Raw genomic sequence first — 25,171 nt, 5'->3', positions numbered from 1 at the left:
TGGTGTGTGTGTGTGTGTGTGTGTGTGTGTGTGTGTGTGGTGTTGAACAAGGGAAACCTGGACTATTAGAATCTCCCTTGACAGAGGAGGAAATTGAGGTTTCATGAGGTGAAACAACCTGCTCCAGGCTGAAATTCTAGCCCAGGTCTTCCTCATTTCAAAGTCCCTATGTTTAACCACAAAGAGGAAGGTGTCGGGCTGGGAGATTTGCTAAAGCTCAGGGTGAAAGGCAGACTGCAGCTTTAAGAGGCGGTGCTGTTTTCAGGTGGGGCAGATGCTCTGCGCTGGCGTTGCTGCTGCGGCTGCGGGGCTGGGGGCAGGGGCAGGGCAGGGGACCCCTTCCCACCTGCCCCCCCTTCACGAGCGCCTTTGTTGAGTGAGTAAACGGTGCCTGTCCCTCTGGAAAATGCAGCCCCTACTAGGGATTCGGAACAGCGTGGACAGCAAAGGGCAGTTGGATTTCTGACCCTGTTCGTTCTCTTGACTGGGTGCCCTGGGCAACGAGCAGCCAGCAGCACTGGCCCTTTCCCTGAAAACCAGGGACCGCCCCACTCAGGAGGTCTGTGCTTGGCGCACGTGGCCAGTGTTCACCAGGGCAGTTAAGCCAACACCACACAAAGGCAGGAGGGAACAGGAGCGGGAGCTGCGTGGGTCTCAGAAAGCCAGGCCCGCTGGACATGGAGGTGCACGCCTGTAATCCTAGTACTTGCCAGGCTGAGGCAGGAGGGTCACAGGGTTGAGGTCAGCTTCAGAAACTTAGCAAGGCCCTCAGCAACTTAGGGAGAACCTGTTTCATGCTAAAAAAAAAAAAAAAAGATATGGCTAGGGTATAACTTGAAGGCAGAATGCCTCTGAGTTCAATCCCTAGTGCAACAAGAAAGAGAAAAGGAAAGACAGACAGACAGAGAGAGAGAGAGAGAGAGAGAGAGAGAGAGAGAGAGAGAGAGAAAGAAGGAAGAAGAAGAAGGAGGAGGAGGAGGAGGAGGAGGAGGAGGAAGAGGAGGAGGAGGGAGGGAGGGAGGGAGGGAGGAAGGAAGGAAGGAAGGAAGGAAGGAAGGAAGGAAGGAAAAGTTCCAGAAGCAATTTGGGTGCAGTGACACATGCCTGTAATCTCAGTACCCGGAGGCTGAGACAGGAGAGTCTCATATTTGAGACCAGTGCACAGTAACTTAGCAAGACCTTGTTTCAAAATTTAAAAAACAAAAATGTCTGGGGGTATAGCTCCGTTGTAGAACACTCCTGGGTTCAACTTCTTAGCACCCCAAAAAATAAAACAAAAAGGACTGAGGATGATTCAGACATGGCGGTGCACACTTGTAATCCCAGGACTCGGGAGGCCGAGACAGGAGGATCGTAGCTTCCAAGCCAGCCTCGGGAACTTAGGGGGCTCTCGGCAACCTAATGAGACCCTGTTTCCAAATAAGAAATAAAATCAGGTTGAGGGTATAGCTTGGAGGTAGAATACTTCTAGGTTCAATCCCCAGTACCAAAAAAGGGGGGCTGTGGGTGTAACTCCACGGTAGAGTGGAGTGCCCCTGGGTTCAATGTCAAGGAGAGAGAGAGAGAGAGAGAGAGAGAGAGAGAGAGAGAGAGAGGCAGAGGGAGGGGAAGGGGAGAGGGAGGGAGGGAGGGAGGGGAACTCAGACCCAGAGCCACCAGCTCCTTCCCTCCTGGAGCTCACTTGGGGAAGCCCAGGTTCCTCCCTGGCAGAGGCAGTAATTAAGGTCCTGGGCAGGGCTTGGGATCTGCAGACTTCTCTCCCCATCGTTGTCTCCAGAGACCGGCTGCTCCCAAGGCTGTGGGTTTTCCCTAAGCTCCTCGAAGGCCAGCCCCGCCTGAATGAACTGATCTTTGCGGCATCTTGAAATACCGTCTTGGCTTCCACATGTGTAAACAGACACAGCAATTAGCGCTCTGGGGGGGGGGGCAGTTGTGAAGACTGTTAAGAGTTTAGAAAAGGAATCGCAGGGAGGAAGCAGTCCCGAGGGTGGGGGGGCAGTTGTGAAGACTGTTAAGAGTTTAGAAAAGGAATCGCAGGGAGGAAGCAGTCCCGAGGGTGGCGCCGCCCCGCAGCCCTACTGCCGGGTTCCATCCCTCAGCCCATGTCTGTCAGGTCAAGTCCCAGCGGGCGTGGCCATGGCGGGTGGCGCCCCCTGGGACCGCAGTACTTGGGAGGCCAAGGCAAGGGCATCGCAGGTTCGCGGCCAGCCTCCAAACTCAGGGTGATGCTCAGCAACTTAGCAAGGCCTTGTTTCAAAACAAAAAATAAAAATAAAAAGGGCTGGGGATGTAGCTCAGAGGTAGAATGCCCTGGGTTCAAATTCCAGTAGCAAAATCACAACAAAATCAAGCCCTAACATTCCCCAACGGGAAACCCCTAGCACGGCCACCGCTCTGTCCCTTTCCCAGAAGTACACCGACAGCCCTTCCTCACTCCATCCCCGCTGCCCGCAAGCCCCCCAGCTCTCCTCAGCACCCCATCTTTCAGGGGCCGGCTCCAGGAGCCCCAGGCCCTCCCTGAGTGCCCACTCCCCTCTGCACTCGCTCCTCTGACCTCTGTCAGACAGCTGCCTCCCCATCGGCTCTGAGTCACCAGCTACCATTTATGGAGTGCCTACTGTATACTGGCCACTGCGTCGAGTACTTTAGATACAGAGCTTCTGATCATCGCCATACGCACTTAACCAGAGAGGTTAAGTAACTGGTCCAAGGTTGCCCAGCTAGTACGGATAGTGAACAGTAGCTGAATTTCAACTCAAGCCGCACGCCAACTCTGCTACTCTGCCTTGGGCTCCTTTCTGGCACTAGGGAAGTCTTCATGGACACATTCCTCTCATTGCTTATACATTCAGCAACATTTAATTGATCCCCTACTGTGTGCCAAGCCACCGCTCCCTGAGCCAGCCCGCGGCTTGACACACAGTGGGCCTTCAGCGAGCCCTTGGTGCCCGACTGACGTGCCTTTCCTTGTCTGACCAGCGGAACTGGACCAGTACGTGTTCCAGGACTCGCTGCCGGAGGACCTCGGCAGAGACATCTTCAGTAAGTTGGGGGCGGGGCCTGCACGTCCTCCCTGTCCTTGGGGACCCCCTCCCCAGTGTGGGGACAGCAGAGGCTCGCGGGGGCTGGTCACGAGCTGGTCTCTGATCTTTCTCCAAAGCCAAGCACATCGGAACAGAAGAAGCGCCTGGCGAGGGCGGCGTGGAGGAGCCGGCCGAAGCTGGCCAGAGAAGCCACAAGAGACGTGAGGAAGCCCTCCCCGGCCCAGCCTACTCTTTCTTGGCTTCTATAACCTTCTGTGGCTCCCCTGCCTTCCCTGTCTGCCTCTCCCTTCACCAAGGCTCGCTGCCGACCCAGGAGGAAACAGACCACCTGTGGTGCAAGACAGCCACTCCTGGCGGGTCCTCCCTGGTCACCGCTCCCCCGATGACCGTGGGGCCCGGCTTCCCCTGGTCCTGAGTGCCGCCCTTGTATTTGGGGGTGGTCTCTTCAGGCACAGGTCTGTCCTCAGCGAGCGCTGGACTGGAACCTGGGCCTGTCCTCTCCCATCCACGCGACCTCAGCCCAGGGCCTGCGCCCCCGAGTCTCCGACGCAGCCTCCTCAGTCTCCCCTTACCTGGGAGCCAACAGGAGCTTTTAAATGCGGACCGGGTCCTTGCACGGCCTTGCTGACGCGCCACGTAAAATATGTCCTACGTGGCCCGCAGGATCCAGCCTTCTTACCCACCAGGAGGCTACGCTGCAGCCACGCTGGCTTCTCCCGCCCCTGCCACCCATGGGGCCTTTGCACCTGCCATCCTCTCCTTCCTCTCAGTCCTTCCCACAGCTGGCTCCTTCAGATCTTTTGTATCTTGGCTAAAATGCCGCCTCTTCCAGGGAGCCCTCCCTGACCACGCTTCCCCCTAGGCTGGCTGGCCTACTCTCCCCTCTCCTGGCCGTTCCTAGCACCTTGGCGCTTGTTGAGACCTGGGATTGTTTCCTTCATTGCCTTTTGCCCAGTTCTCCTTCTCTGAAGACAGGAAGCTCATCTCTCTTGCCTGTGGCCGCATCCCCAGCCTCTAGCCCAGGCCCCGGGATACAGGAGCCCTGCGTAGAGCTGGCTGAGTGACAGCAGTTAACTTAGGGCGTTCTGTGAGCACGGTGTATGTGTGTGCGTGTGTGTGCCCATGTGTGTGCGTGCGCATGTGTGCATGTGTGTGTTGCATGTGTGTGCGTGTGTGTGTGTGTGTGTGTGAAGGAACCCAGGGGCGCTCTGCCACCGAGCTACACCCCAGCCCTTTTTGGCTTTTTTTCTTTTGACACAGGGTCTCACTAAGTGGCGGCACATTTTAAAAATCAGAAAGGTGCAGAGGCTACGGAGAGAGAAAAAAGTTTCCTCCTGGTCCTGTTCCGTGGCGCCTCAGTTGCCCTAACTAAAGGCTGCCAGGGCACCGGTGTCCTTCGTGCCTCGCTAGGAAAATTCTCCTTGTCTAAAAGCTGGCATATAAATCTCTACTCCCCTCCTCCTCTTCCCTCCCCTCCCCTCCTCCTCCCCCTCCCCCTCCCCCCTTGCTCCCCCTCCTCCCCCCCCCCTCCTCCTCCTCCGGCCGCACTTTCCCTGCACTGTCCTGCACTTCGATTTCCTCCTTCTACATCTGGTGGAGGACATTCTGGGTCCCTGATGAGGAACACTGCTGTGCTTCCAGAAGCTTCCCCTCCTCCCCTCCTTCGTTCTCTCTCTCCCCTTTCCTCTCCTTTCTTCTTTCCTTTCCATTTTCATTCAATAAACATTTGCTCCAACCCTTCATTAAGAAATTTCTCGACACCCAGTAAAGGTGGCTGAGTGTCGTGAGAACACGAGTACCCGCCGATCCACAGTGGGTGTTGGTCAGCGCTCGCCTAGCACCTCTGTCCGCCTGCCCGTCCCTCTAGCCACCCGCCGCCGTGTTATTTTGGGTGTGTTTTGGGGGACCCGGGGCACCTCCCCGTTGCGCTCCGGCAGCCTTGGGCTCCGTTAGTGCATTCACGGCTGATGACCACGGTTTGCTTCGAGGCCCCTGTCCAGGGGTCTTCATTCACTAATGTGCCCGGTGCTGGGTGCCCGCTGATCCCCAGGGCACCCCTGTGCTGCATGCCCACCGCGCCATCCACAGATGAGCTCAGAGGGGCCGCGGTGCCAGGCTCATGGCTGGGAGGGATTGTGAAGCAGGGCCTTTTTATTTATTTATTTATATTCTTTTTTCAGTACTGGGGATAGAACCCCAGAGCATTCCACCTCTGAGCTATACCCCCAGGTCTATTTTTTATTCTTTTTGTGTGTGTGGTACTGGGGATGGAACCCTTCTACCTCTGGGCTATACTCCCAGACATATTTTATATTTTTTATTTGGAAACAGAGTCTCTTAAGCCAGCACAGCTGGCTTCAAACCAGCGCGATCCTCCTGGTCTCCACCTCCCAAACGTGGGGATTACAAGTGTGAGCCACCACGCCCGGCTTTATTCTTTATTTTGAAACAGGGTCTCACTAAGTTGCAAAGGGCCTCACTAAGAACCCAAGATCCTCCTGTCTCAGCCTCCCGCACGCTGGGATTACAAGCGCCACCACGCCCAGCTGGTTGGTTTTTAACTCCATCCCACGCTGTCCTCCTGTGGGTTGCGCTCTTGGGCCACCTCCCCCGGGCTAGGAAGGGTGTGGGCTCAGGCCAGGGAGCAGGTGCCAGCGGGCTAGAAGAAGGAGGGCGCGGTCCCCTGGCCCCCCGTCTGGAGACGCCGTCCCCGGGGCTGCTGACCCTTGTTCTCTCTTCAGGCTTTTCAGAGGAGCGTCCCGGAGACCTGAAGCACAGGAAACTAGGTGAGCGGGCTGGGAAGCTGGGCCTCAAAAGTCGAGGCTCAGAGAGGCAAGACCACCCCTCTAAGATCACACAGCACAGAGGGGAGCGGGATTCAAATCAAGATCAGGACGCCAGAGCCCTGGCCTCAGCCTGAGATTTCCCCCCAGCAGCCCTTTCTCCTCTTAATTCCTCCAAATCAGGGCTGAGCCCGACCCCCACCCCACCCCAAGTTCACCAGATCTCATCTGAAAAGGTGAGGGCCAGCCTGAAGAAAGAGAGGCTAAGGTCTGACAGCACCCCGGCCCTGTCCTCAGGAGTTCCCCTCTGATTGTGGACTCAGGGCTCATGAACACAGACCCCACGATGATGAAGTGGCCTGCGTCCTCAGGGTGCCACCAATCTGATGGGGAGAGGGGTTCTCTTCTCCAAGCCCCCCGATCTGATGGCAGAGACAGAAGCTCTGCCATGAAGACCTCAGAGTCCTCAGACCCCTGGCCCCGGGTCTCACCTCAAATGGAGGAGACTAAGCCTATCTGATGATGCAATGTGGCTCCCGCCTTCCCTTGGGCAGACTGTGGGTGCTGGGGCCTCTTGGGTCCCCCAGGGGCCCAGAGGCTGCTTGGGGAAGGTGGGAGGGGCTGGATCAGGAAGCTCTTCCTGGGTTCTGTTCCTTCCTTAGCTGCCTGCCCTCTGCACGCACCCTGGTGTAGAGCCCCTTGGGTCTTGCTAGAGAAGCTCCTGGGGCCCTGTGGCAAGGAGCGGGCCAGGAGCCGCTCCCATGAGCTGAGCAGCCAGCCAGAGCAAGGCAGGTGTTTCCTCTAACAGCCAGGAGAGTGACACCCCCGTCCCCCACTCCTGGACCCCTCCCACCCTGGGCCGGGCTCTCCAGGCGCCCACCCAGGTCTCACCCACCCCAAAGGGCCTTCCCCACAGCCGAGCCTTCTCTGCCCACAGTGACTGGCAGCTTCCTGGTGGGGCCCGTGAGCGACTGCTCTGCCCAGCCTGGCCTGCCGGCGTCTGCCTTGCTCACCCCGGAGCCAGCGGCCCGCCCCATCCTGATCCACCTGGAGGGAGCTGTCCAGATGCTGGGTACTGGCGGGCCCGGGGAGGGCCGCTTCCTCCCTCCCAGGAACAGGAAACCACCCCTCATGGGGGTCACCCGCCCCTGTCCCAGCCCCCTCAGTTGCTGCCAGAAAATACTCCTGGGAATAAAACGCATCCCTGGGAGGCCCAGTGGGGGGGGGGTCTCCATCACCTGGGGAATCCACCCTGCAGCCCTAGGCTGAATCACCCTTCATGAAGCACCCTAGCCCCCACAGCCATGCCAACACAGGGACATAATCACGAGGGAGAAGCCCAGGGACGAGGCGGGGCTGGGGAGGCCCCCTCACCGTGTCACCTCTTGCAGGACCCCACTCCAGGGGTCTGGACCCCCCGGCTGGATCCATCCAGTTCATCCCCACCCTCCCAGCTCTGCCCCAGGGACTCTGGCAGATCTCAGGGACTGGTCCCGGGCTCTCCAGTATATTAATCTGCCACGGTGAGTATGTAGGACTCGTCCCCGCCACCCCTCTCTTCTAGTTGACAGGGTCCCTCACCACCCCAGCCTCAGACAGGCAGTCCTCACCTCTCAAAATTCAAATCGGGACAGAGCCCGGGGTGGGTCTAGATGTGTGACGGAAAGTGGCCATGTGGTCTGCACGCGCCCAGGGGCATTCTACCTCCGAGCTGCACCCCCAGCCCTATTTTTTATTCTTTATTTTGAAACAGGTTCTCACTGAGTTGCGAAGGTCCTCACTAAGTAGCTGAGGCTGTCCATGAACCGTGATCCTCCTGTCTCAGCCTCCCAAATGCTGGGACTACAAGTGTGCACCACCACGCTCGTCTTCTTTACATTTATTTTTATTTTATTTTATTTTATTTTATCTTATTTTTGGTGGTATTGGGGTTCCTGGAGACCCTTCTACCTCTGGGCTACACTCCCAGACCTATTTTATATTTTTATTTGGAAACAGGGTTTCTTAAAGCCAGCAAGGCTGGCTTCGAAACTGTGCGATCCTCCTGTCTCCGCCCCCAAGTGCGGGGATTACAAGCGTGCGCCACCATGCCCGGCTACATTTATTTTTAAGTCGTGACGTCCATACATGCTCGGTAACAAGCCAAGCAAGAGATGTGTATCAGAGTTAACCCCATGGCTCTCCCTTGCAGTGTGCCATTCTAAACTGTCTGCTGCATGTCCTATCCTTACCCAGCTTTCCCTGATTTGACTTGGTTTCCCATCTGTGAAATGGCCCCCGCTGGCCTGCCACTGCGAGCTCGTGGGTGGGCCCGGGGCCAGCCTGGCTGGGTGCTCAGGAGTCGTGGAGGAGGATGGAAGCCATGAGCAGCATTTGTGGGGCCCGCCAGCCTCTGCGTCGTGCACTGGCCTCCCCGCAGCAGGCGAGGAAAAGCAGCAGGATCATTCAGTGGGGAAAACGCCGTCCCTCAGAGCCCCCGTGCCCATTTTTCACAGATGGGAAAACCAGGTGTCTGGAATCCAGCTGTAACTCCAGAGCTTCATCCCCTAACGTCTTCCTCTGGAAGTCCCCTGTTCACTCTCCAGACCGCAGCTGGATTGGGGTGGGTGCCTGGGCGGGTTTCCAGTTGTTCCTACACCCGTCTCTACCTCCATCGCAGCCGAGATGACCCAGGCCAGCCAAGCGCTACCTTCCGGAAGCCCCACTATCCACGGCCTCCCGGAGTCCCCCGAGCGGCCAGGCTCCACCAGTCCCTTCGCCCCATCTCCAGCTGACCTGCCCAGCATGCCTGAGCCAGCCCTGACCTCCCGGGCCAGCGTCACAGGTGAGGACGCTTGGGGCCTGAGTGCTCCGGGGGCAGCAGGAGGCCCTGGGAGCAGTGTGCTCACGCCCCGGGTCGGGGGCGTGGGTGAGCGGGCCGGGGAGGGTCTCCAGGGAGTAGAGGGTACCGTTGATGGCTAGAGGATCGTGTCCCGTCCACACTGTCCACAGGCCTCCACCTGCCTGTTCCCAGCAGGAAAACAGACCTCCCGAAGCTGAAAACCCCTATTTTTATATAGATCCTATGCTTTTTAAAACATTGAGGGAGTCGGGCGTGGTGGCACATGCTTGCAATCCCTGTACTTGGGAGGCTGAGACGAGAGGATCGCAGGTTCACAGACAGCCTCAGCTACTTAGTGAGGCCCCCCACAACTTAGTGAGACTCTGTATCAAAATAAAGGATAAAAAATAGGGCTGGGGGCATATAGCTCGAGGTCGAATGTCCCTCGGTTCAGTCTCCACACACACAAAAAATCATTGGGGGATTTATCAAAATACAGCTGGCCCAAAGGAAAAGATGTCCACTGTAGCCTTGAGCACCACCGTGCACCTTCAGCTCGTGGGCTCCTTCTGAGGTTGGGGGCCCAGAGGGGAGAAGCTCCCTGGGGGACCAAGCCCCCCTGACCCTGGCTTCTGCACACCTAGAGGACCAGCAGCCCCCGCGCCGGGCAGCTCGGGAGGCCCCCGCCAAGCTCCCACAGTGGCCTGGTGAGTGGGGCCCCTGCTGGGGGCTGAGTCGGAGCCCAAGGCTGGGCTTGCCTCGGTCATGCACACGGTGCCCATTCAGACCCCAGTGTCCATCCACCCCTTCACTCATTTATTCATTTATTCACTCATTCACTCATTCATTCACTCATTCACAACTTCATTCATTCATTCACTCCATTCCTTCCTTCCTTCCTTCATTCACTCCTTCATTCATTCACTCCTTCATTCATTCACGCATGCATGCCCTCACTCCGTTTGTTCATTTCAGTATTCAGTCCCACCCCAGCCCCTCCACAAGCCCCTGGGGGGGCGTGGACACCTCACTGGGGAGGCTGGGAGGATGAAAGGAAGGAGTAGGGGATTGGACCAGTGGGCAAAAGAGGTTGCTGCCTAAGGGGTGACGGAGGTGGAGTAGCGGGGGTGGGAGGATGCGCCATGTGTCCTTCCGGGCGCTCCCCTGAGCGATCACATCCATCCATCACCGAGGTCTCAACAACCCTCATGCCAGCCCGTGTCACAGATGAGGCCGCTGTGTGCAGGGCGCACGCTAAGTGGTGGAGCCAGGATCTGAACCCAGATGCAGGGCTCCGCTGTCCTAACTCTCGGCCTCCCCCTCCCCACCCTCCCTAATGGCCAAAGATTAGGAGAAAATGGGAGAATACGGCATAAAAGGCCAGGTGCCGTGGCACACACATGATCCCCGCCACCCGGGAGGCTGAGGCAGAGGGTCGCAGGTTCAAAGCCATCCTAGGCGACTTAGCAAGGCTCTGTCTCAAAATAAATGAATAAATAAATAAATAAATAAATAAATAAATAAATAAGGAGCCGGGCCTGGTGGCGCACACTTGTAATTCCAGTACTTGGGAGGCTGAGACAGGAGGCAGGACGATTGCAGATTGGCAACCATACTCAGCTACTTAGCGAGGCCCTCTGCAACTCAGTGAGACCCTGTTTCAAAATGAAGAATAAAAATCAGGGCTGGGGGTATAGCTTGGAGGTAGAAGGCCCCTGGGTCCCATCCCCAGTACCGCACACAAAAAAAGGGCCAGGTGTGGCAGATGTGGTGTCCCATGCCTATAATCCCAGTACTTGAGACGCTAAGACAGGAAAGCCACAGGTTCAAGGCCAGCGTTAGCATCTTAAGGAGACCCTTAAATGAGACCTTGTTTCAAAATTTAAAAAATAAGGCCAGGCATGGTAGCATATGCCTGTAATCCCAGTACTTCAGAGGCAGAGACAGGAGGCTCACAGGTTTTGAGGCCAGCCTCAGCAACTGAGCAAGGCTCTCCGCAACTTAACAAGATCCTGTTTCAAAAAAAAAAAAAAAGAATAAATAAAATAGGTCTGGGGGTGTAGCTCAGAGGTTGAATGCCAGTACCCCTGATTCAATCCCCAGTACCAAAAAGAAAGAGAGGGAGGGAGGGAGGAGCCATCAAGGGATGGGTGAAGGAGGGAGGGAGGGAGGGAGTGAGTGGGTGTGGGATCAGTGGCTTAGTGAGGAGGGTTGATGGAGACCTGCCTGATCCTCCCTGGGCCTCTGCAGAGCCGGTGCGGCGGTTCCGCTGTGCGCTGCAGGACAAGTACCGGGCCGAGCCGGCAGGCCCGGATGGCATCGTGGTGGAGGTGGACCTGGTGAGGGCCAGGCTGGAGAAGGGCAGCAGCAAGAGCCTGGAGAGGGAGCTGGCCACAGTGGACTGGACGGAGCGCCGGCCGGCCCGCGGCGGGCTGCCCGAGGTCTTGTCGGCCGTCAGCGATCTGCGGCGGCCGCGAGAGACACGCGTGATCGCCGTGCTGGGCAAGGCCGGGCAGGGGAAGAGCCACTGGGCCCGGGCAGCGAGCCGGGCCTGGGCCTGTGGCCAGCTCCCGCAATACGAGTTTGTCTTCCACATCCCCTGCCACCGTTTGGACCGTCCCGGGGACGCCTACCGCCTGCAGGACCTGCTGTGCTCCGAGGGCCCGCGGCCGCTGGCGGAGGAGGAGGACCAGGTCTTCAGCCACATCCGGCGGAGGCCGGAGCGCGTGCTGCTCATCCTCGATGCCTTCGAGTTGCTGGAAGCCCAGGATGGCTTTCTGCACGGCACCTGCGGACCTGTGTCTGTGGAGCCCTGCTCCCTGAGGGGGCTGCTGGCCGGCCTCTTCCAGCGGAAGCTGCTTCGAGGCTGCACCCTGCTCCTGACCGCCCGGCCTCGGGGCCGCCTGGCCCAGAGCCTGAGCAAGGCCGACGCCCTGTTTGAAGTGGCGGGCTTCTCGGCCCAGCAGGCCCAGGCTTATGTGAGGCACTACTTTGAGGGCTCCGGGGTGGCAGGGCACCCGGAGAGAGTCCTGGCCCTCCTGCAGGACCAGCCGTTTCTCCTCAGTCACAGCCACAGCCCCACCGTGTGCAGGGCCGTGTGCCGCCTCTCAGAGGCCCTGCTGGAGTCGGGGGAGGAGGTCCAGCTGCCCTCCACGCTCACGGGACTCTACGTCGGCCTCCTCGGCCCTGCCGCCCGAGACAGCCCCCCGGGCGCCCTGGTGGGGCTGGCCAAGCTGGCCTGGGAGCTGGGCCGCCGTCGCCGAGGAAGCCTGCAAGAGGACCAGCTCCCGTCGGTGGAGGTGAGGACCTGGGCTCTAGCCCAAGGCCTGGTGCGGCCCGTGCCGGGGGCCGCAGAGACGGAGCTAGCCTTCTCCAGTTTCCTTCTGCAATGCTTCCTGGGGGCCCTGTGGCTGGCTCTGAGCAGCGAGGTCAAAGACAAGGAGCTGTCTCAGTATTTGGCCTTGACGCCCAGGAAGAAGAGACCCTATGACAACTGGCTGGAGGGCCTGCCCCGCTTTCTGGCCGGGCTGATTTTCCAGCCTCGCACCCGATGCCTGGGAGCCCTCGTAGGGCCGGCAGCGGCCGCCCCTGCCGACAGGAAGCAGAAGGCGTTGGCCAGGTACCTGAAGCGGCTGCAGCTGGGGATGCTGCCGGCCGGGCGGCTACTGGAGCTGCTGCACTGTGCCCACGAGGCCCAAGAGGCGGGGATTTGGGCACAGGTGGTGCAGGAGCTCCCGGCGCGCCTCTCCTTCCTGGGCACCCGGCTCACACCCCCTGATGCACATGTGCTGGCCAAGGCCCTGGAGGCGGCCGGCAGAGACTTCTCCCTGGACCTCCGCAGCACCGGCATCGACCCCTCTGGACTGGGCAGCCTCGTGGGACTCAGCTGCGTCACCCGGTTCAGGTGGGGGCAGGGGCCGGGGAGGGCTCTCTGTGCCGGCAGAGGGGGCCCGATGGATTGTTCCCGTGTTTAAGACGAGGATGTTGAGGCTCAGGGAAGGGCAGCTGATTATGGAAAGCCACACAGGCAGTGAGGGCTACCAAACAGTATTTGAAGACCTACTGGGTGCAGTGGTTGCAGCCCTGTAACCCAGGCTCATCAGGAGGCCGAGGCCTGAGGATTGCAAGATTAAGGCCAGCCTCGGCGACTCAGCAAGACCCTGCCTCAAAATTTATAAAGAAGGGCTGGGAATGTAGTTCAGTAATAGAATGCCTCTGGGTTCAATCACCAGTATCGGGGGGGGGGGCAAAATGAAGACCCCCCCCATGTTCCAGGCACTGGGACACACGTAGAATCTAAACTGACCTGGATCCAAAATTTTGCCTCCATTCCCCAGCCAAGCTCCGTTTTCTCTTGCTTAGATGAAAGGTGCAGCCTCCCCTGGGCCTCTCTGCCTCCATCCTTCCTCTTCAGCCCCACTTGAATTCAGTCGCCAGAGCAATCTTCCCAGAACTTGAATCTGATCATGCCTCACCCCTTCTGACACCCTCCCCGGGGCGGGCTGCCAGCCTCAGAGTGAAGTCTAAGCTCCTTCATCCGGCTTATTTAAGTCTGGTTGGGCACTTTGGCTTAACCTCTAGGGAATCCCTCCACGACTCCCCTAAACAGATTCACCCAAGCGTAAAGTCTGATACGATTTTGTGTCCCCAATTTACCACTGAGCTTCCTGGTAGCCAAGGCAAAAAAAGAAAAGGAGGGAAGAAAGAAAGAAAGAAAGGAATGAAGAAAGAAAGAAAGAGGAAGGGAGGGAGGGAGGGAGAAAAGAATCCACTGTAAGAGTTCAAGAAAGGCGGGATGAGTAAGGAGTGGTCCTTTCTGGAGGAGGTGGCGCCAAGGCAGGGAAGTAGGAGTATGTCGGAGGTGCTCTCCTGGGGCCGCCCCGTTACGGTCTAGCCTGGTCACTGTGGCTGGGTCTGAGGCCCTCCCTCCGCAGGGCCGCTCTGAGTGACTCACTGGGACTGTGGGAGTCCCTGCAGCAGCGTGGGGAGACCCAGCTACTCCAGGCAGCGGAGGAGAAGTTCACCATTGAGCCATTTAAGGCCAAGTCCCTGAAGGACGTGGAGGACCTGGACAACCTTGTGCAGACCCACAGGTGAGGGGCGGGAGGTGGCCCGGGCCAGGCGGGCCGAGGGCCTGCAGCACGCGTGCCTGTGTGTCATGGGATTTCTAGCGCTTCCCGACTGCACTTCCAGGCTCCCTGCGTCCTCCCTCAGGCAGTGGACCCAGAGCCTCTCCCTGCAGCCGCCGCCTGGCAGAGCCCACAGATCTTACCCTGCTAGGGCTTATGAGGGTGCCTTGCGCATCTAGTGGCACCTGCAGCCAGCCTCGGGGCACCTGGGACTGGCGTCGACCCATTTTACAGAGGGCAGAGCTGAGGTCCAAAGGGACCTCACGTGATACTGGCCCGACTGTCATTCAGCACAGGCTGTTTGGGCACCTGCTTCACGCTGTCTGGGCTGGATCTGGCAGCGTCTGTTCTGAGCCTCTTTCTTTCCCATGAAACACAGTCCCAAGCTCTTGGGGTGGCAGTGGCACCCGAGGCAGGTGGTCCTCCTGGGAAACCTGGAACATGGGTACAGTCAGCAAGGAGTGAGGGGTGACCCTTCACTCGGCCGGTTCTCTCTAGGTTGAGGAGTTCCTCAGAAGACGGGGCCAGGGAGCTGCCCGCGGTCCGCGACCTAAAGAAGCTGGAGTTCGCGTAAGTGACGCGTGGTCCTAGGTCCCCACCAGCTCCCTCTCTGGCATTCCCGAGTCTGGGGCTGCAGCTCGCAGAGCAGCCTCTAAAAAGAATGCTACCATCTTGCCACCACTTTGGAAACCAGCTTCCAGCAGCCAGGTTGTGGTGGGTCGGGGCAAGCGCCCGAGGTCTCTGGAACGAAGCTAAACACCCTTTTTCCCGGTGCCACGCATGTTCCCATCTACGGCGTTCTTGAGCACTGTAGGGATGCCGGAGGTTGCCGTCCTCAGTGAGCTTAGTGGAGCCAGCTCCCCTCTGCGGGAGGAGCCATGGGAAATGAAGCTTGCCAGGGACTCGGATTGGGAGGGGGCAGTAGGAAAAAAGACCTGCAGAAAGTTTTATTTGGCAAGAGCAGGAGAAGGGCCCATGTGCCCAGCTGTCACCTCCCAGAACGGGAGGCTGCCCGGGCCACAGTTTGGGTCTTGCCCCTGTGGTGGCCAGAGGCTGCACAATGCCTCTTGTGCCTGAGCTTGCCCGCTCACTCGGTGGCCAAAGGACCCCTTCCCCACCCCGGCAGAGGAGGAGGGAGAGAGTGCATAGCCCTGGCCACCACCCTCCAAACCCCGGGTGTCTACCACCTCCGCACACTGGTCCTCAGCCGGGCTTTATCATAATCACTGGTGGTCCCCCTCATGGGAATGAGTGGTCGAGTCCCGCCGCAGAGACCCAGGGCCTCTTTCCCCAGGCTCAAGGATCCCAGGAGAGTTATTTTCACAGCACTGGGGAGTTAGCGGCTAGGTGAGTGCCTAGCTCAGAGCCCCCAGCTCTTTTTATTTTTATTTCGAGACAGATTCTGGCTAAGTTGCCTAGTCTGTCCTCAAACCTGCGATCTTCCTGCCTCAGCCTCCTGAGTCGTTGAGATGACAGGTGTCCCGAGCTCCCAGGAGCTCTTGCAGAACCGCTGGGTGAACGGCATCCTGCTTGCTTGGGACTGGTGTTAGCATTGAAGGGATTGTGTCCTGGGAACCCTCGGTCTCAGGCAAACTGGGACAGTTGGTTACTCTGTGTGCCACCAGGCTTGGGAGCCACCATCAGGGTGGCAGAAATGGAGACCTCGTGGGGTTTCGGGAGCCCAGTTTCTCCAGGTCAGTACAGAGTGGGAGGCCACCAGCACATAGCCCCTGAGGGAGCCGCAGGGATTATTATACTTACTTATTTTGGTACTATTAGTATACTTATTTTAATTATTATTAAATAATGATACTATCATTATACTTACCCATCTTAAGTAACTATACTTACTTATTATGATACTGAGGATTGAGCCCAGGACATTCTACCTCCAAGCTCTCCCTCCAGCACTTTTATACTTTTGTTTTGAAACAGGGTCTGGCAGGGTTGTTGTTGAGGTTGACCTCAAACCTGCAATCCTCCAGTCTCAGCCTCCCAAGCACTAGGATTACAGGCCTGCGGCCACCATTCCCACGTACAATCATTATATTTAGAGCTATCTATCCGAACATAGCGTTTCAGTTGCAAAACACTTTCACCCCATTGTCCCAGGCTGTTCTCCTCTGGGGGCATGGTTACTGTCCATCCTGACAGATGGGGAAACTGAGACCTATAGTCCAGGTCCATTATCCAAAGTCGTAAAGCTCGGGTCAGCCTGCCTCTGAGCTCAGCCAAGGAGCAAGCTGAGTCAGCATTTGGTCCAGGAGGCGGCCATTCGCTTCTCCACTTGACGGGTGAGGAACAGAGGCCCAGCGAGCTTGAGTGACTTTGCCCCCGTCCCCAGCTGATCACCCACAACCCCTCAGCTCCCCCAGGAGAAGCCAGGTGCCTCTTGTTTTGAACAGAACACAGAGGTGCAGAGGTAAAAATGTTGCTGAAAAGAGGAACTGTCTGAAGACCAGACCCTTTTTAGGCTTCGACTTATTTTCAGCCTAAAAAGCCCCTAGTTCAAGGTCGGAACTGTGCTCGGGGGGACAGCAGCGGTGTGTGTGGAGCAGCCTAGGGTGACGGCACCTGCAGGCAGGAGCCCCGAGGTTCTGAGGAAGGCAGGCAGGAAGGAAAGGACTATCTGGGGCGTCTGCTGTGGCGGCCCGCGCCAGGCTTCTGCAGAACTGTCCTGTCAGATCAAGCAGCTCGAAGCCCTGCAGGGAGGGCACATGATCACTCTCTGATAGTTTTTTGTTTGGGTACTGGGGATGGAGCCAGGGTACCCCACCACTGAGTTACATCCCTGGCCTTCTTCAATTTTGTCTTGAGACAGGGCCTTGCTAAGTTACTCAGGCGGGCCTCCCACTTGCGATCCTCCGGCCTCGGCCTCCCGAGTAGCTGGGCTTACAGGTATGCACCACCGCGCCAGGCTGACGGCTGGGATTTTTGTGAGTTTCATTCATGACTTTCTCCTCTGGGGCTGACATGCAGCCGGCAAGCTTGATATTGGACGGTGAACACTTGAATCTTCCTATACCTCCTGAGATCAGGACTAATTATTCCAAGAAATGGAGACTGAGCCGGGCGTGGTGGCACACACGTGTAATCCCAGCACTTGGGCAGCTGAGACAGGAGGACCCCGCAGGTTCGAAGCCAGCCTCAGCTACTTAGTGAGGCTCTCAGCAACTTAGTGAGGCTCTGTTTCCAAACAAAATATAAAATAGGTCTGGGGGTGTAGCCCAGAGGTAGAATCCCTGGGTTCTAACCTCAGTAACACACACACACACACACACACACACACACACACACACAGACTGAACAGGGCAGTACTTGTCAAGGTCCAGGGCGCAGACCCGGGCGCACAGCTCCTGTCCTGCGGCCTTTCCCTGAGGCACAAGGTCCCCAGAGTCTGGAACTTCGGAGATGGAAAACACTTCAGAATAAATTTAAGTGACACCAGTGGTCATCATCTTTTTATTTTCACCAAGCATGTCCTTCAAACGAATAATAAAACAACCGCTGTCAGCTCCGCGATATTATAAAAAGCATGATCATTCCAACATCAAAACAAGTTCAAGCCGGGTACCGTGGCGCACACCTGTAATCTCAGTACTCGGTAGGCTGAGACAGGAGGGTCACAGGTTCGAGGCCAGCCTCAGCAAATTAGCAACGCCATCAGCGACTCGGCGATATCCCGTTTCAAAATAAAATAGGACTGGAGATGCAGCTTAGCGGTAGGATGGCTTTGAGTTCAATCTCCAGTACCAAAAAAAAGAAATTTAAAAAGTTCAAAGGAAATAATTTCAGATTACAAGACAGTTCTTCCCATTAAATACATTTAACTATATTTCAAAGCCCAAATGGCCCTTTTTTTCCCTTCCCTTGAGGTCTGGTGTAAATGTTTATCTGAGCTGCGTGATCTTGTAGGAGTTACTTCTCCTCTCTGTGCCCGTCTGCAATCAGGGCTAAGAGGGGCCCATAGCTCAGAATTTATGAAAGGTTAAGTGAGATCGAAGCTGATTGGAGGGGCCAGACTCTGCCTGGCCTATAACAGGTGCTCAGAATGTGGCTCTTTTTGTAATTAATAAAAAAAAAAAAAGTAAACCATGCGGTCTGCCCCTAGGGGTCCTTGGCTGCCATCTGGGGCCACTTCACCAGGCCAGGATAAGCGTACACAGATTTTAAGAAGCAACTCTCTGCTTGCAGAAGAATGCTGGGGAGTCCCAGCGGGGTTCCCACAGGTCTCTGTGAAATCTGCCCCAAGCAGAAGGCCTGGAGACCACGGCATGAGGGTGCATGCCTGTAATCCCAGTGCTTGGGAGGCTGAGACAGGAGGATAGCTGTTCGAGGCCGGACTCAGCAATTTAATTTAGCAAGACCTTGTTTCAAAATATTAAAAATAAAATAGGGCTAGGGGTGTAGCTTGGAGGTAGAATGTCCCTGGGTTCAATCTCCAGCAGGAAAGAAAGAAAGACAGAAAGGCAGAAAGACAGAAAGACAGACAGAAAGAAAAAAGAAAAAAAGAAAGAAAGACCCCTCCCCCTGCAGGGTGGGGAGGTCATGGGCTGAGGAGCCAGGCCAGGGGGCTGCAGACGTCTGCACCTGGCTTCTGTGCCCTGTCCCTGGTGCCGGGCGGGGCGGAGGCCTTGCCGGGGTCTCACTCCTGCTCTGCCTCCTAGGCTGGGCTCCGTCTTGGGCCCCCGGGCCTTTCCCAAGCTGGCGAAGATCCTCCCAGCCTTCTCCTCCCTTCAGCATCTGGAGTGAGTATGGGTGCTGGGACAACCCCAAACCCTGTCCCGGGCCTGGGCAAGGAGAGGCGCTTCCAATTTCTCCCCGCCCTGCCCCGGGCCCTGCTTCCTCCTCCGCCCCGTGAGTGACCAGAGGAGCCGCTGCAGGGCAGGGGCTGCAGGCGGGAATTCCCAGCCGTGCCCACTGCCTGGTCCTCCAGTGACCTTTGAAATTCTCTTCCCGGCTTGAGGCCTCAGTCTCTGCTCCACGCAGCCCGGCCAGGCTGCCCGCTGCTGCCCCCAGGTGGCGAAGGCCTGTGCTGCACGCCCAGGAGTGCGCTGTCCTTGGGGGAATCTGGGCTGGGGCTGGGGGACCCGAGGGGCAGGAGCCAGGCCGGAGGAGGACGCTGGGACATTGGCTGACCGCCTCTCTGATTCCGCCTGCAGCCTGGACTCGCTGAGCGAGAACAAGATCGGAGACGAGGGCGTGGAGCAGCTCTCGGCCGCCTTCCCCGCGCTGAAGGCGCTGGAGACGCTCAAGTGAGTGGGCGGGCCTGCCCGCAGGTTTCCCAAAGCTCTCCATTCCTCCATCCCTCCCTCCATCCATCCATTCATCCAACCATCCCTCCTTTCCTTCCTTCCCTCGAACCCATTCCGTCCTGTCTTTATCCAGACACTCCTTCGCCCAAGCACTCATTCCATCTTGTTAATTTTTTTTTTTTTTTTTTTGGCACTAGGGATTGAACCCAGGGACGTCCCACCTCCCAGCTAAACCCCCAGCCCTATTTATTTTTCATTTTGAAACAGGGTCTTGCTGAGCCGGGCGTGGTGGCACACGCTTGGAATCCCAGCATACGGGAGGCTGAGACAGGAAGATCGGGGTTCCAGGACAGCCTCAGCTACTTAGTGAGGCCCTTTGCAACTCAGTAAGACCTTGTTTCAAAATAAAGAATAAAAAACAGGGCTAGGAGTGTAGCTAGGAGGTAGAATGCCCCGGGGTTCCATCCTCAGTACTGAAAAAAAAAAAAGAAAAGAAAAGAAAAGAAAAGAAAAGAAATAATCCTCCTGTCTCAGCCTCCCAAGTACTAGGATAACAAGTGTGCGCCGCCACGCCCAACTTCAATCATATCTTTATTTAACTGTCCACACTCACCCAATCGTTCGTAGATTTAATTAACAGCTATTTTAAAAACGCTTCTGCAGACACCTGTAGGCCCCGAACAGCCCACTTTAAGCAAAACAAACACATCTCCTGACCTCGGGGCCATACTCAGCCAGGAGAGGCAATAAAACCAGAAGCAAACAAGTTTATAATTACATACAGTAAGACATAAAATTATACTGGAGGGTTGGAATAGTGTTGTCAGGGAAACAGTATCATCAACATGGTATCTTTTCCTGCAGTACTAGGGCTTGAACCCAGGATGCTTTCCAACGAGGTATACCACTGAGCTATATCCCCAGCCCTTTCGATTTTTTTAAATTTCAAGACAGGGTCTCGCTAAGTTGCTGAGGCTAGCCTTCAACTTTGCAATCCTCCCGCCTCAGCCTCCGGAGTAGCCAAGATTTCAGGTGTGCACTACCAAGAACAGCAATTTTTTTTAACTTATCTGAGCTTTGGAAGTAGAAGACAGATAAGATACAGGAGGATTAATATGCTTTTTTTTAAAAAACAACCTAGAAGGAATCAAAAGCTGTCCACACTCCACCTCTTAACCAAGGCTGGGATGGCCACAGAATTTGTCAGAATTCACTTAGCGGTTCCCTTGGTTGTCAGACGACTGGAGACTTCTCCAGTCAGAGGGGAAGGGGTGTTCTGGAATCGTAGAGCAGGTGGGGGAGGCGCCCCCCACCCACACTTCACCCCCTTGCCCAGCTCGGCTGCCCACCACAAGTCCACTCTGTGGGGTGAGTCTCGGCTCGGCCTCGGCCGCAGGGCAGCTGGATGGGTACCACTGCGGAAGCGGTGAGCAGGTTTGATCCTGACCCTCCCCGGACCCGTGTCCCTGCAGCCTGTCCCAGAACGGCATCACCGACGTGGGCGCCTGCAGGCTGGCCGAGGCCCTGCCTTCACTGGCCGCGTCTCTTCTCAGGCTCAGGTGAGTGTGTCCGGGTGGAGCCGGGGGCTGGGGAGCCCCTCCTGCTGGCCATAAGGTCTGACTCGGGGCCCTGGGTGCCGGGCTTCGGGGGGGGAGCGTCCACCTAGAACCCCGTGTGAGCAGAATCCCAGGGCCTTGAGCTCGAGGAGCACCAGGACCCAGGGGAGACATCTGCGCAAGTCACTGGTTCTGAGCCTCCGTTTCCTCATCTGGAAAGTGAGCTCCATCCCGGCAGCCTGTGTGAAGCGCTGGACACAGCACCTGCCGTCCTCTTCCCTGGAGTCCAGGGCTGGTGGGCTCTGGCAGGAGGCCTCAGTGCCTGCACTGCCACCTGCTGGTGAGACTTGGCATAGCGCCATTGGTTTGGAAATCCCAGAAACTAATGAGAGAACTGAGCTTGGACAGGAGCCCCCCGCCTTCAGCTCAGCACGCCAACCCGCCTAGCTTGCCAGCTGGAGGGCTCCCTCGCCTCCCCCAGGCCTCCTCACTAGCAGGGCCGGCAGATGGCCTCTGGTCCCTTCAGGAATCCTTCCAGCTGGGATCACCAGGACAACCCAAGGGGTTGTGTACGGCACAGCTCATAGTCTACGGGCCAGAGGTGCGCTAGGTATCCAGGATCCTCTATCATGAACCAGGGCTTGGAATTAGAGATGCAACCAGAAAAGTGGGACCAATGCACTTTTATTTTCAACTTTTATTTTCTAACAAGAAAGCAGGCACATACATATTTAAGTTTTCTTTTTTTTTTTTTTTGTGGTACGAGGCGGGGGGATGGAACCCAGGGGCAGTCTACCTCTGAGTGACACCCTCAGCCCTATTTTTTTATTCTTTATTTTGAAACAGGGTCTCACTGAGTTGCAAAGGGCCTAAGTAGCTGAGGCTGGCCGCGAACCGCGATCCTCCTGTCTCGGTCTCCCCAATGCTGGGATGACAAGTGTGTGTCACCACCCCCAGCTAATAAGATATTTTATGGTAGTGCTTTGTGCTGGGAAGGAAACTAACATGGCCCAGGAGAGCGCATGAACAAGGAAGTGTTGTCAAGTTTTCCAGGGAGGGAGGTGCAGCAGGTGCATGAGGTGGGAAGGAGGTCGGGTTTTCTGGGTACAAGGGCCTCCTGTGCTGGCCACAGTGTGCTAGGACTGGGAGAGGCGACAAGCTAGGAAAAATCTCTGGAGTCCAGATCATGCCGGGGGGGGGGGGGGTCGCAGGCCAGGTGGAGCCCCTGCGGTCCTCAGTGCGCGGAGGAGGCGGGGCATCTGAAGGTGATGTGTGATCTGGTTTACGCTTCAGGGAGCATCCCATTTTATGGATGCTGAAATGTCGGAAGATATCATTAAGGGGAGAGAGGATGCTGCTGAAACTCTGATGTTCTATTGGTCAAAAGCCCATTGCAGCCTGGCGTGGTGGCGCACGCTTGTAATCCCCATGCTGGGGAGGCTGAGACAGGAGGATCCCACGTGTGCAGCCAGCCTCAGCCACTTCGCAAGGCCCTCTGAGACTTAGTGAGACCCTGTTTTGAAATTTAAAAATAGGCCTGGGGGTGAGCCGGGCGTGGTGGCACACACTTGTCATCCCAGCATTCGGGAGGCTGAGACCGGAGGACCGTGGTTCACAGACAGCCTCAGCTACTTAGTGAGGCCCTCTGCAACTTAATGAGACCTTGTTTCAAAATAACGAATAAAAAATAGGGCTGGAGGTGTAGCTCAGAGGTGGAATGCCCCTAGGTTCCACCCCCAGATCTGAAAAAAAAAAAAAAAAAAGGCCTAGGGATGTAACTCAGAGGTAGAATCGCCCTGGGTTCCATCCCCAATACAAAAAAAAAAAAAAAAAAAGACACATCGCAGTGACATTCAAGTGTGGACATGTGTATCAGGTCATCAGTAAAGTATAATGAAATTACTCTACCTGTGAGGAGAAGGAAGGGCCCCGGGCTAAAAGACCCACCCTAGGAAGAGACTGCAGAGCCCCACCTGGTCCTGCGCCAGCGGTGCTGGGTTCAGCGGTAGTGTAGACCGGCCGCTGTTCACGCAACCTGGCTGGGTGCATTTTCCCCACGAGCGACTGTGGTCTCAGCGGAGTTAAATAACTTGCCCTCAAATCATGCAGGTGGTAGAGGGTATAGCTGGGATTTGAGCCCAGGAAGTCATTCTCAAGAGCGAAGGGAAAAAATTAACTCCCCTTCGGTCCTGTTGCTTCTCTGGACATACCGTGTGACCACGGAGAAGGGTCTCGAGTCTCCGGGCCTCAGTTTACCCCTCTGTAAAATGGGACCGCAATCTCAGTTAAGCGTGGCTCCCTCAGGGCCCTTCCCCAGCAGCCGCCAGCCCTTTTCCCGCCTCTGTCTCCGCAGCCTGTACAATAACAGCATCAGCGACGTGGGAGCCGGGAGCCTGGCGCGAGTCCTCCCCGCCATGGTGTCGCTGAGGGAGCTGGCGTGAGTGTGGGGGTCAGGGCGGCGGGGGGCGGCTCCGGCCATGGGGATCTACCCCAGTGCCAGGGTGCGGGGCCAGCCTCGGTCGGCAGCGCGTGGCCCCGGGGCCTCAAGACTCTTTTCTTTCTCCAGCGTTCAGTACAACAAGTTCACGGCCGCCGGTGCCCAGCAGCTGGCCGCCGGCCTGAGGAAGTGTCCCCGCGTGGAGACGCTGGCGTGAGTGTCGGGGCGGGAGCCGAGCTCTGCGGGCGTGGAGTTGGTGTGGGACCCCAGACCCCCAAACCTGCGCTCGCCCTGCCTGTGTGAGACCCTGGGCGAGCAGCCTTTGGTCTCTCTGGCCTCGGTTTATCCATCTGTAGGATGGGTGGTCACCATCACTACCCCAAGAGGCTTGGCGAGGTTTCCACTAGTTAAGGGGAATAAAACTCAGGTGGGCCCTGGGAAGCCCTCGGTCGGCCTGCTCCCCATCACGCTTGCGTTCACACGCCTCACACTTATTTTTATACTCAGCTACCAGCAGGTGTAAATGTGCGATACTGGTACTCTATATTTTTTCAAAGCACTTTTGCCTAGAGAATTACTCTAATTAATTAATTAATTTACTTATTGTGGCACTGAGGATTGAACCCAGGCGCATTCTTACCTCTGAGCTACACCCCCAGCCCTATTTTTATTTATTTATTTAATTAATAATTTATTTATTTATTTATTGCAGTACTGGGGATGGAGCCCAGGGACATTCTACCTCCAAGCTACACCCCCAGCCCTATTTTTATTTATTTATTTATTTATTTAATTTATTTATTGCAGTACTGGGAATGGAGCCCAGGGACATTCTACCTCCAAGCTACAACCCCAGCTCTATTTTTTACTCTTTATTTTGGAACCAGGTCTTACTGAGTTGCACAGGGCCTCACTAAGTAGCTGAGGCTGTCCATGAACAGCGATCCTCCTGTCTCAGCCTCCCAAATGCTGGGATTACAAGTGTGCACCACCATACGCGGCTTGCTTATTTATTTATTTATTTGTTTATTTGTTACTGGGGATTAAGCCCAGGGGCATTATGCCTCCAAGCTACACCCCCAGCCCTATTTTTTAATCTTTATTTTGAAACAGGGTCTCACTACATTGCCGAGAGTCTCATTAGGTAGTTGAGGCTGTCCACAAACCTGCAATTCCCCTGTCTCGGCCTCCCAAGTGCTGGGGTTACAAGCATGTGTCACTATGCTTGGCTGTTTTTTTATTTTTGGAACAGGGTTTTGCTAGGCTGATGAGTCTTACTACTTGCTAAGGTTGCCCTTGAACCAGCAATCCTCCAGCCTCAGCCTCCCAAGTGCTGGGATTACAAGCCTGCATCACCATGCCTGCATTTTTATTTGTTTATGAAACAGGGTCTTGCTAGGTCACTGAGAGTCTCACTTCGCTGCTGAGGCTGTCCTTGAACCTGTGATCTTCCTATCTGAGCCTCCCAAGTACTGGTATTACAGGTGTGCACCACCATGCCCGGCTCGTTCATGTTTTCTGTGATGGATAGGGTGGGTCTTAGAAGATTCATTTTATAAATGAGGAGAATAAAGTGCAGAGAAGTAACCAAGTTCTTTGAGGTCACACAGCAAGTCATCTGCAGATCAGAAAGGGGTCTCTGAGTTCCCGGGCCTCTGCTCTCCCCACCAGCCCCTTGCTTGTGCTGGGGGTCCCAGCCACCCTCTCTCCTTCAGCCTGACCCCTGAACCCCATCTCTCCCTGCAGGATGTGGACACCCACCATCCCGTTTGGCGTGCAGGAACATCTGCAGCAGCTGGACCCCCGGATCAGCCTGAGATGATCCTGGCTGAGCCTGGACAGGTAACAGGGGCAGGGGCCAGGAGGGGAGAGCCACGGGGACACCTGGGGTTGGTGTCCATGTGAAGGGTGGGGCATCGGCGGGGCTGGGAGACCACCGTCTCCTGCACACGGGCCTACTTGAGGTTCCTCCCAGGCTTTGGGGACTCAGGCTGAGGGTGCAGTAAAGGTTAGGCCGAGCTGGGCACCACATCCCGCAGCCTTAGCACTGGGCAGTTCTCCTCTGGGACTTCCAAGCCTTTCTGCTGCTGTGCAGCCTGTCTGCAGCTCCGATGCCCATTGATTCGGCTCGGTAGAAAGTTGCCCT

The 25,171-nt window shown here is 56.5% G+C and overlaps 1 protein-coding gene across 1 annotated transcript in view; it reads left to right on the top strand.

Moving 5' to 3' along the window:
- CIITA (class II major histocompatibility complex transactivator) overlaps positions 1–24,847 on the top strand; it is a gene marked incomplete at both ends in the record, with an annotated part of 45,646 nt that extends 20,799 nt beyond the window's left edge. Inside the window, 18 exons of the mRNA XM_080703950.1 lie at positions 2,980–3,042; positions 3,161–3,244; positions 3,341–3,452; positions 5,664–5,830; positions 6,541–6,615; positions 6,765–6,899; positions 7,219–7,350; positions 8,487–8,735; positions 9,293–9,355; positions 10,899–12,552; positions 13,583–13,741; positions 14,276–14,347; positions 18,445–18,525; positions 18,940–19,032; positions 20,505–20,591; positions 22,942–23,025; positions 23,155–23,238; positions 24,772–24,847. Coding sequence (XP_080560076.1) covers positions 2,980–3,042; positions 3,161–3,244; positions 3,341–3,452; positions 5,664–5,830; positions 6,541–6,615; positions 6,765–6,899; positions 7,219–7,350; positions 8,487–8,735; positions 9,293–9,355; positions 10,899–12,552; positions 13,583–13,741; positions 14,276–14,347; positions 18,445–18,525; positions 18,940–19,032; positions 20,505–20,591; positions 22,942–23,025; positions 23,155–23,238; positions 24,772–24,847 — 3,470 coding nt within the window. The remainder of the gene's footprint in view (positions 1–2,979; positions 3,043–3,160; positions 3,245–3,340; positions 3,453–5,663; positions 5,831–6,540; positions 6,616–6,764; positions 6,900–7,218; positions 7,351–8,486; positions 8,736–9,292; positions 9,356–10,898; positions 12,553–13,582; positions 13,742–14,275; positions 14,348–18,444; positions 18,526–18,939; positions 19,033–20,504; positions 20,592–22,941; positions 23,026–23,154; positions 23,239–24,771) is intronic.
- Positions 24,848–25,171: the final 324 nt, after the last annotated feature.

Source organism: Muscardinus avellanarius, assembly GCF_963383645.1.
Source record: "Muscardinus avellanarius genome assembly, chromosome: 10".
Lineage (NCBI taxonomy): Eukaryota > Metazoa > Chordata > Mammalia > Rodentia > Gliridae > Muscardinus > Muscardinus avellanarius.
This window is presented reverse-complemented; position numbering and strand designations above follow the sequence as displayed.